Source organism: Perca fluviatilis, chromosome 23 (assembly GCF_010015445.1).
Source record: "Perca fluviatilis chromosome 23, GENO_Pfluv_1.0, whole genome shotgun sequence".
Lineage (NCBI taxonomy): Eukaryota > Metazoa > Chordata > Actinopteri > Perciformes > Percidae > Perca > Perca fluviatilis.
Window position 1 is genome coordinate 27,154,590 of NC_053134.1, and position 11,424 is coordinate 27,166,013.

The following is an 11,424-nucleotide window of genomic DNA, read 5'->3' on the forward strand; positions in this document are numbered from 1 at the left end:
GCTTGTTTGTGCACGCACAGCAGCTTGGGGCTCTGCACACAACAAATCTATTGCCTACATGTAGGCAAATGCTGAATCTCTCTCCTACACAGTGTCAATTTCTCTGTGGGTTTTGGAAAACTTAAATGGAATAATGTTCTTTGGCAAAACTGCCACGCAGTTTTTTTTCCCCTGCCATCTCAAAAGAGAAACTGACTGATTCACACACAGCCACAGAAAAGTAAATACCATCATTTTGAAGTGTGTAGTGGAGAGTTACCTGCAGCCTGGCAAGCTGGGTGATCCGGGCCACAATCTTGTTGTACGGGTCTACGATCTTCGTCCTGATCCTGAAGAGATGTACATGGTTTCATTAAGAACCAAAGAGGTGCATGTAAAAGCATCATATACTGTAGACCTTTTACACTGCAGAAACTGTCCAACCTGTCACCTGGGGCGTCCTATAACCTGAACCTTTAAAACCTAGAGAAATCTGTCATTTCAGTTAATGACACAGAGTGTATTATTTGGTCGCCTGTCAGTGGCGATTCATTCATTAGATGCCACTTTGGAACAGAGTCAAACAGAAGAGGCCTAATTTATTGATATGATATTTCAATATCGATCCAGCTTACTACAATGGGCTTCATTTACAAGTGGCTCATGCTAATGCAGGGGTTTTCCTGCATAGAGAAAGTTTGGGCGCCACCCCCAGAGGTTTTCAGCCAGTGCCAAAGGAAAATCACAAGCGTCAAAATAGAAAACATTACACTCCATAACTTTTTGTATTCATAACACAATTGTATTATTGTACAAATTAGCTACAACAGTGATTGCAGTTACCTAATATTAGTCACTCCTAAATTCATAAACATAGGAGTAGGGCTGCAACTAACGATTATTTTCATAGATGATTAATCCATTGATTATTTTCTCGATTAATCAAGTTGTTTGAGCTATAAAAATGTTAAAACATGGTGAAAAATGTGGGTCAGTGTTGCCCAAAGCCCAAGATGATGTCCTCAAATGTCTTGTTTTGTCCACAACAAAATATTCATTTTTATATTATATTTTTAGATATTCAGTTTACTGTCACAGAGGAGAGAAGAAACTAGAACATATTCACATTTAAGAGGCTGGAATCAGAGAAAAAAAAAAAAAAAAAAAAAAAAATAAATATAAATATATATATATATATATATATATATATATATATATATATATATATATATATATATATATATATATATATATATATATATATATATATAAAAATGACTCAAACTGATTATTCATTTAATAGTCCAAGTAAAGTATATAATATGTAATTTATTTTCACCATATGACCTCAGGTATCCTCCAGTAGAAACTATTTTAATTTAATAGCTGTTAATTTATCTGATCTGCTACACTTTGGATCAATAGACTGAGATTAAAATGCTGTCTAGTGGATGATTGTTAGGTTTTAGTGATGCCTTTGCTGTCTCACACAACGGTCTAATAACATGAGAATGAAATGCTTTCCTTCAGAATGAGAATTTCATCCTTTGACACCTGTTGTGTACTTTTCAAAGAATGAGTGCTTTATGTCCTTGTTTCACAAAATTAATATTAAATGTACAGATTGGATGATTGGATGTAATAAGTATTTATAAAAATTAAATGTCCAAATTTGCCGTGCACAGCTTGTCCTTTTGATGTACAGAGAGTTAGAACAGAATACATTATTCTCATTTTTTATTATCTAAGTTGATACCTACCCTGTCCTCTAGCCTACTGGTAATAAACAGAAAATAAAGTAGTTCAACACAGGTAATCCCGTTTGTTTAATTTCTTTTTATGACTCAAATGTATGCTATACAAAAATGTGTTTATGGTTAAACCGCTTACAAGAACAAGACATTGTTTACAAGAGCACAGATTCTACATACATCTAGCCTCTTGTTTTTGCTCTCAGAGTGCATTAGATTGATGCATTTAACTTTCAAATGTACAAAATTTCCCGGGGGTATGCTTCCAGTATTAAGTAAGTGGGACAGACAACAATGGAAGAGGTGGCGCTGGTATTGTTATTGATTTTCTTTCACAATTACACAGACAAATAACTATTGAACCACTTAGTAGTGTTTGTTTTGACAGCTCCACTGGGTGCATTGGGATTCTTTATTGAACTATAATATTGTTCCATCTTTATGTCTTAAGTTTGTTCAACAATACTTTTAGCGTTTAGAGCCAACATATTTTCACATGTAAATCTGTAGACTATGTGTTTATTTCAACCAAAACTAGAGTTGTGATTAGAGATGGTCCGATACCATTTTTTGCTGAACATGAACAAACACAAACAATAAATGCCATATAACTTTCTTTTATTATCCAGTTTGACCGTCAGTTATAACGGGAAAAAGAACATAAATAAACTACTTTAACGTAGATTTTCTTTAGGGCTTTATTAAATGGTATCGGATCGGTGCATAAACTCCAGTACTTCCCCATACCGATACCAGCGTTTGAAAAAAGGATCTTACTCTTCAACAGAAAGGTCTATCTCTGTATGGATCCTTTCCATAATGTTGTCAGACACTTAGAATATTAATCTGAGCCTGTCAGTGGTAAAACGAGCCCTTTTGTGAAGGTAAATACAAGCTGGACAATTCATTTTAATCTATTAATTTGCATTGTAGCTTGTTTCACCGCTGCCGACTGCAGCGATCTCTCTTAATACTGGACCAAAAGGCTCGTTCAAGATGAGCCAGGTTTGCGCAGAATCGATCACCGGCGATCGCCGCCCAATGCATGCCGGTTAGATTTGTGTCCTAGTTACGATTTAGTCAATTTACGAAATCTTAATAAAATCATTGGTTTAATATTGCTGATAAAACTACACAAATCTCCATCAAAGGGTTTTCCTCATGATGTGATGATGGTCCTACAAGAAAAGGTGAGGCATCTTTGGGAGCTACATTCTGTTTCTACCATTCAAGAGAGGCCAGTCAAACAGCTTCTTACTATGACTATACTATAAGTAGACAGCCATAAGTTGAAAAAAGGCCATATCATGCACCTTGGGCTAAATTTGAATCAAAATGTGATGATAGTTGTGAGGCTTTTTGCTTATGTTGCCCGGCCCCTGTCAATCAAATCTGATCAAACCATACACACACACTTATGAAGAAGCAGATTAGCTAGTTGGTTGTTGAGTTAGTTTTTGAGTGTTATAATATAAAGTAAGGACGTTTGCTTATGTAGTCATAAATATTTGACTGAAAATTAAATTTTGAAACCACGTTTTCAGGGGCTTTATGGACTTAGAACAGAGACAGTTGTTGTAAGCAGGTGTGTGAATGTCAAGCAGCAGGCGCTGAAGCCAAGCATCTATGGGTAAATGTTAACAACAAATGCACCTAATCTGACTAAAGCCACAGGGAAACCGGTTTACCTGTCAACAGCCGCCTGCAGAGCACTGATTCTTGTCTGCATCATCTGAAGGACCCCTGAAAACAACACAAACAAAATACATATTTCCGTCAGTACAATTTGACAGTGATTTTAAGAGCTACTTTCTTAGCAGACTTAATTTGAAAAACGCTGGCCCTCTCTTGTGGTGAAACCTGACAACTGCAATAATTAAAAAAAGTGCTTTAAAAACTGCTATAGCAGGTAATTATTTAAGCATCCAACGCATATATCCAATTATCCAATTATCGTTGCTTAGCAATACTGTTGAAAGATCAGGCTGGTTTAAAAAGTCTTGCCATGTGCATCCATAGGCTGTTAGGCAGCTGTGGCATTTTAGACCTGACAGTTGGTTTCTTAACATTATCACGTTGATGATGAAAACGTTGTCATAACATTAAACCTCTAGGACAATTCCTGGTAGGGTAACTACTGTGGCATTAAACTCCTTTCTGATTCTGAAACAGAATACAGAACACAGTATTGTAATCTAAGATTCTGACTATCTGTGTTTTTAGTACCATTACCACACACTTCTTAAAGATCTTCGGCAATTTCTGGGACCTTCAATGCTGAATATTGTCAACTTGTGTCCTACAGCAGGCAACGTTCCCACAAGCTTTAAGGCTGCTGTGGTTCAACAACTTTCAGGCCATATATTTAATAGTCATCTTTTTGAACCTTTTCAGTCTGTGGCACCCCTTCTCTTCATAGTCGTCAGATTCATCTACCAACCCTTATAGAACTGCCTCAGGTTTGCCTTGGACCCGCTCTTAGTTATGCTGTTATAGTTTTAGACTGCCGGAGGATTTACTTTGACACACTGAGCTCCTCTCCATGTCCCAGAAATGCTTGTTACTAACTTAGCTCAGGGGAGCTTATTCCCCGGAGTCCTTGTGTTTTCCGCCCCCGCAGTTTTCCTTGGATTAGGATAGCACCTAAATCATGGTTGCAGCTGTCGCCCTGGTCCTGCTAGGTGCCCTGTAATGCCTTTCTACACCCTGCTACGCCCTGCAGTGCCCTGCTACGTCCTGCTACGCCCTGCTACATCCTGTAATGTCCTGCTACACCCTGCTACACCCTGCTACGTCCTGCTACGTCCTGTAACGTAACGTAAGATAACTCTTGTTATGATTTGATACTATAAATAAAACTGAATTGCTTTCGGGACCTGCCACTCCACTGAAACTGCTTACTGAAGTCGTAAATGGTCTTCTCATTAATAAGGATTCATATTCTATCTCGGTGCTTCTACTACTGGATTTTAGTGCAGCCTTTGACATTACTGATCACTGTATACTCCTTAAAACACCTTAAATAACATAACGTCAACACATATAACGTCAACATTTTCTCATGTGAAATATGGAGTACCTCAGTTCTGAGCCCTCTGCTCTTCTCTCTTTATAGTTCACCTCTTGGCCAAATAATTCAATTCAATTGTATTTATAGTATCAAATCATAACACAGGTTATCTCGAGACACTTTACAGATAGAGTAGGTCTAGACCACACTATAATTTACAAAGCCCCAACAATTACAATAAGTCCCTCAAGAGCAAGCAGTGTTACCAGTGCGACAGTGCGATAATGCAGTCATGGAATTCATTTCTACTGCTATGCTAAATATTTGAAGATATAACCATTATACCACTTTAGCTTCCCTTCATTGGCTTCTGGTCAGACTTTATGGTGATTCTGATAACTTACAAATTTGTAAACGGCCACGCCCCTTCATACCTGTCTGAACCCCTTAACCTCAATAATCCAATCGGGACTCTGTGCTCTCAGAACACAGGTCTCCTTTCTGTCCTAAGTTAAAAAGAAGTCAGACGACATCCCTCTTTTTCATAAATGTTCACATTCTATGTAACATTTTGTCATACTGACCACATATACTGTCATTGTATTATGTTGATCTATTCTGGGTGTCATATGCTGTACAAATTGTAAAGTCCCCTGAGGCAAATTTGTGATTTCTGATATTGGGTTACAAAAATAATGATAAACTTGACAACTATAGCATCATTTTGACCAAAATAAAAAACAAGAATGTTGTTGAGTGTAATTTTCTAATAGGTTTATTGCAAACCGAAGCCACTGGCTGCTAAGCAAGTAGTAAAACAGCAACATGATGCAACAGGAGGTAGAGCGGTCGTCTTCCAATCGGAAGGTCGTGGTTTTGATCTCTGATCCCCGATCCCAGTCTACATGTTAAAGTGTCCTTGGGATACTGAACCCCAAATTGCTTCCAGGAATGTGCATAAAAGTTTGTTTCAGATTAGTAGGTGGCACCTTGTATGTTAGCTTTGGCCACAGGTAGTGGTGTAACAGACCATATTTGACACTCACGGTTTGTAATGCATTTGAACCGCGGATCAATTGCAAAGTTTAACCATGACTTAATAATAGTGGGAAACAGCTGCCGTTACTGTTGCTTAAAGTAGGCTGATAAATCTCTATGGCGGGTTGCCGTGAAAAGATACAGGCAACGCAATTTTCTGTTCACGTGAACGGCGCATGATAAAATCCGGTGCAAATATGGCACCTGTGCCTAAACGACCGGTATGTACCAAACGGAATAGCAACGCGGATTTCGGTGCCACTTAAACACCTGCTCTGCTCTCTGATGCTCTGAAACGGACGTGTTTTTTGTGCTGATCCGAAAGTCGATCCGATCCATGAGTTTGGTGAGCCGTTGCACCCCTAGCCACCGGTGTATGAATGGTGCAGTACTGAATCAATGTAGTGCAGAGCTATATAAATATAAACCATTTAATGATTTTAAACAGCCAAATCTCACACAAATACACCAACAGAGAGGGAGTTTTAAAAAAATATACTTCTTACGGGTTGAATCATAATGCTTTAAGAAAATAAAACTTTGACTATAATAAACCCCTTATCTGTAAACACGTTGTTTCAGCAATTGATTTGCGTAGCGTACTGAAATGAACTAAAACCAATGGCAGTCAGGAAGGGTAAACAAAAAACATTCTTAAGACCATGGTGCATGTCCATGAAGCTGTTCCTGCCAATTTCTGATTTTGACATTATAATGGCGGCATATATAAATATGGCTCTTTACCTTCAAGGGACTCTATCCCAGTTGCCTGAGACAGTAAGTCTTCATGTCTGGCCACAACCTGGAAGGAAGGAAGGAGTATTAACAAATATGGATTGGGGTTAATATTATGGTTACATATTAGTGTTAATCATGTGGATTTCAGTGTTGGCGGCAATAAAGACAGTGGTCATTAGCAATTTCACAGATATTTTTTACTGTTTAAAAAAATTTAAAATAAAGTTAACGCAGCACACACTAAATATTTGACTATCTTTTGGCGAGTCAAAGATTTAATGTAGCTGTTCCTACTAGGGTTAACATTCATTATCGATTAAGCCATCAATTATTTTCTCGAATAATTGGTCTATAAAATGTCAGAAAATACAAAATAAAATGTCAGAAAATACAAATAAAATGCCGATCAAGGTTTCCCAAAGCAACAACTTACAAACTGTCTTGTTTTGTCTGAACAACAGTCCAAAACCCCAAAATATTCAGTTTACTATCATAAATAGACACTATTTACATGGGATGGGAGAAAAGCTTGCTCTGGTTTATTGGCTTTTCTTTAAGCCAATCACAATCGTCTTGGGCAGCGCTAAGCACCGGCCAGAGCCACGGTGCCTCTGCTAACTAGTCTCAGGAAGGAACTTGTTTTGGTGGAACATGTGTACGTTCAAAAGTAGTTTTAGTCGTGCGAGAGAAATCTCAGATTGAACAGATAGTCTAGCTAGCTGTCTGGATTTACCCTGCAGAGATCTGAGGAGCAGTTAACCATAGTCCTCACAAATCCACCGGAGGTTAGAACGCCAACACAAAGATACGGACATCCCGCCAAAAAGAAGCACAGCCGGCGAAATTTTTGGAGGCAACGGAGCAATCCCGGAAGTGGAAAGTCGTGTAAATAGACTACCCAATACCGTGACAGGCAGGAAGGGGGGAAAGACCACAGCGACGCAACGCTATTATGAATCCCACTGTTTTTCTTAAGCATGTGGACAGTGTTTGTGTAATTACTCTCACTGCCAGATGGGGGAGACAAAGGTTTCACTCTAGCTTTAATGTAGAATTTTGATTTGAATTTGATTGTGCACTATTTCATGTGAAACTCTGAGTAAGGAACCTTCATTTCACCATCTCTACTATAGTTGACCCTGACCAACTCAGATTCTACACTGGTCTGAGCTGCGTTCCGGCCGTGCCGCTGTTTAGTTCCATCCCCCGCCACACTCCATACCACACCGGGAGCGTCTGAGAAGCGCAGAGTCTTGCTGCCCGACTCGCAGATTATATTGTCTCTACGAGGAATTTACAGAACACTTGCATGTTTAATAAGCTAGTGTCTGCCTTCCAGTCCAAGCACTCCTGCAATTAAACTCCATGCCTTCATTTGTCTGGTGTTGTCCTTATAATAAAAAAAATCTGTGATGTAGTATTATGTTTTTCCACCTCCAAGATGAATCTCTCGTGGTGTTGTAGAGGAGACTAACAATATTGGGGATCTTTTGGTAAGTTGACTGGATAGTCTCGCTGTTCCACTTCCTGCCCGGCTGTCCAAACGCCCCGCGGCTCGAGTGAAAATAGACCTGGTGTGTATCTTTAGCCGAGCGGAGAGTCGCTTCACACACGCTTCTGTGACGCGCCGTGGTGCAGCTGGTGGATTATCAAACATTGACTTGAATGGCAGCGATTGCTCGCGGGGGTCACGATGCACCTGGAACACAGCGCAGACGCGCCAGGTGGAAATTAGGGTTTAGACTCCCAGTGAGCCGGTGTGGCTGTACTGTGGTGTACTGGGTTTGTACCTGGCTGTGCAGCTCCTTGTCCAGCTGACTGATGCCCTGTGCCAGCTTGGCCAGCTGCTCAGCAATGACAGCATGGTGAATAGCCTGAGCTGTGTACGTCTTCACATCAAAGTCCTGTGCCAGGAAATCAGCAAAGCACTCTGTAAAAAAAAAAAAAAACAGCAGCACGTCCTCAAACCATTCAATATACTCAATACAGTTCATACTATTCCTCAATGTCATTTTTGTGTTACTGAAACAAAAACAAAAAAAATATCTTCAATGAAGCATTCAGTCTGTTGTTTTCTTTAATTTAGAATCAAACATCAGATTTTATAAACAAAATGTGTTTAGTGTGCAGTAATCTTAATGTGTAAAGTAACTAAAGCTGTAACAGATGAATGTAGCGGAGTAACTAAAGTAACTAGTAACTAAAGCTGTAACAGATGAATGTAGCGGAGTAACTAAAGTAACTAGTAACTAAAGCTGGAACAGATGAATGTAGTGGAGTAACTAAAGTAACTAGTAACTAAAGCTGTAACAGATGAATGTAGTGGAGTAACTAAAGTAACTAAACAAACAAAACAAAAACAGATGAATGTAGTGGAGTAACTAAAGTAACTAGGAAATCAATACTGTAACAGATGAATGTAGTGGAGTAACTAAAGTAACTAGTAACTAAAGCTGTAACAGATGAATGTAGCGGAGTAACTAAAGTAACTAGTAACTAAAGCTGTAACAGATGAATGTAGTGGAGTAACTAAAGTAACTAGTAACTAAATCTGTAACAGATGAATGTAGTGGAGTAACTAAAGTAACTAGTAACTAAAGCTGTAACAGATGAATGTAGTGGAGTAACTGAAGTAACTAGTAACTAAAGCTGTAACAGATGAATGTAGTGGAGTAAAGAGTACAGTATTTTTCTCTGAAATGTAGCAGAGTAGAAGTAGAAAGTGGCATGGGGAAAAAAAGACTCAAGTAAAATACCTCAAATTTGTACTTAAGTAGCCTACAGCACTTCAGTAAATGTACTTAGTTACATGACAACCTGACGTCTCTCTCTGACCGGTTCTCTGTGAGCCGACATCTGACCCACCAAACAAAATGCTTATATTAGCATTGGAAAACTTAAAAAAAATAAATAAATAAAAAAATCAAGATTTGGCACAGTTTTGGTGCAATGCTATTTTTTATATATTTATGCTTATTTTTTTTTATGCTCATGTGTGCATTGGCGTAGGAAACAGATTTTAATGCCAGGTGTAAATGGGGCCCTATTTACAACTGGTATTGACATGCATCTCATATCCATAGCAAGGAACGTCACAAGGTATTTTAGCTTTGTCTGCATGGAGTTTGGAAAGAAAAGTAGTGTATACATCACTGGACTGTCATATCAGGAGGTATGTACACCAGCGCAAAGAGGAGCATTGCACACCAATACTGTGCCAAAGCTTACTTTAAATTACATAGGACTGTGTAAAAAATCAAGTACAATCTGTTCAAAAATGATTACAATAATAAATAGGCCCTAACGTTACCTTATTGCACCAGAGATAATGCGATGCCGCACAGCAACCTTGTGGGTTTTTTGTTTTTATATGATTAAAAATAAATAAGATCAATTGGGTCAATCTTTGATCATGCAGTTGACTGAATGAATGAATTATTTATTTCAAACATATAATAATAATAATAATAATAATAATAATAATAATAATAATAATAATATTAATAATAACATAATAAAAACTAAAAGAACAAAAAGTTAAAACAATCCAGTAGATTAATTCAGTACTAATGCTTATTCGTCCAACCCCTATTGGAGTTATCAGTTGGCAAACAAAAGTCTGAGAACTCCTCCAAATATATCAACAATGCAACTGAGCCGGCCAACATGTATCCCCAGAGCCTAAAACTATGGATGGATGTGTGATAACCACGTCACAATTACAAATGAAGATATGTAATATGTGGTTAGCTCGGAAGTGCTTTTGCAGTAACGTTAGCTAACTGCGCGACGAAATTGGGCAACGGTTTTAAATATATGTTGTACAACTATCGATGAACACATTAAACAGGACACACATCCCCGCTGCCGGCCATAAAGCGTTTTCTTTTACCATCTTTCAGAAGTGAATTCGTGGTAGATTCTTTCCCGTTCTCCATGTTGATACTTCCGCATGTGACGTTTAAACTGAGAGACGTTGCACGAGCCTTAAAGGGCTACTGTCAGCTACACACGTGAAATGTTGGATTGCTCTTTTTCACGTAGTCCCTGAGGCTAACGGTGGATGACCAAGCCATTTTAAACTTGAATTACTAGACTGGATATTTATTGCAGATATATGTAATTCAACTCTTCCTAGTCAAAAACAACTATTCAGACATCCACAACGTCATTCTTACTAGTACAAATGACGTCACGTTTCCGATTCATGTGTATGGGGCTTTCAATTTCATGCTGCGTTCATGCCACCTCGGAATAACAGCACCGCCCCCCTGGTTACGTTGTTTTTCCGACTGGCAGCGTTCACCTGGTCGGGATGTGTGTTCTTCTTCTGTTATATTGGGCATTTGGCATAACAACTTTTTGCATGACTGCCACCAACGGTTGGCCGCGGCCTAGAGAGCATCAGCTGTGTGAAAACATGGAGACACAATATCAAAATATTTTCTGCTGTTTTGTTATGCGAGCATCCAAACAGCACATCGCCAGGTGTTTGTGTTATCTGCAGGACAACGAACGGGAAAAGACACAGATAATGTTTTTTTTATAAATAGGCCTATTTATGAATAATTTTAAACATGTTATGTCTGTGTATGTTTCTTGGCAGAGGCATTTGTCCACAATAAACAGTTTATTATCATTGAAATATGTTCAGTGAACCAAAGTCGCCTCCATCAAACGTCAGTTGTCAACAACGCGTCACCAACTGGGAAAATCGGTTATCAAAATCCAGCCCGAGTTTCCCACCTCTGATTCCCACAGGACGTTACGTGAATGGTGACGTTTTCACTCGGAAGAACATTTTTCCGATGTCCATGAACGCACGGTCAGATATCCACAACGTCATTCTTACTAGTACAAATTACGTCACATTTCCGATTCATGTGTATGGGGATTTCAATTTCAGAT

At 38.6% G+C, this 11,424-nt stretch overlaps 1 protein-coding gene across 1 annotated transcript in view; it reads right to left on the reverse strand.

Moving 5' to 3' along the window:
* cog5 (component of oligomeric golgi complex 5) overlaps nt 1-10,528 on the reverse strand; it is a 113,847-nt gene extending 103,319 nt beyond the window's left edge. Inside the window, exons 1-5 of the mRNA XM_039791350.1 lie at nt 10,409-10,528; nt 8,307-8,446; nt 6,523-6,580; nt 3,419-3,473; nt 260-329 (exon numbers count right to left, since the gene is read on the reverse strand). Coding sequence (XP_039647284.1) covers nt 260-329; nt 3,419-3,473; nt 6,523-6,580; nt 8,307-8,446; nt 10,409-10,454 — 369 coding nt within the window. The 5' untranslated portion in view covers nt 10,455-10,528. The remainder of the gene's footprint in view (nt 1-259; nt 330-3,418; nt 3,474-6,522; nt 6,581-8,306; nt 8,447-10,408) is intronic.
* Between the last annotated feature and the right edge of the window lie 896 nt (nt 10,529-11,424).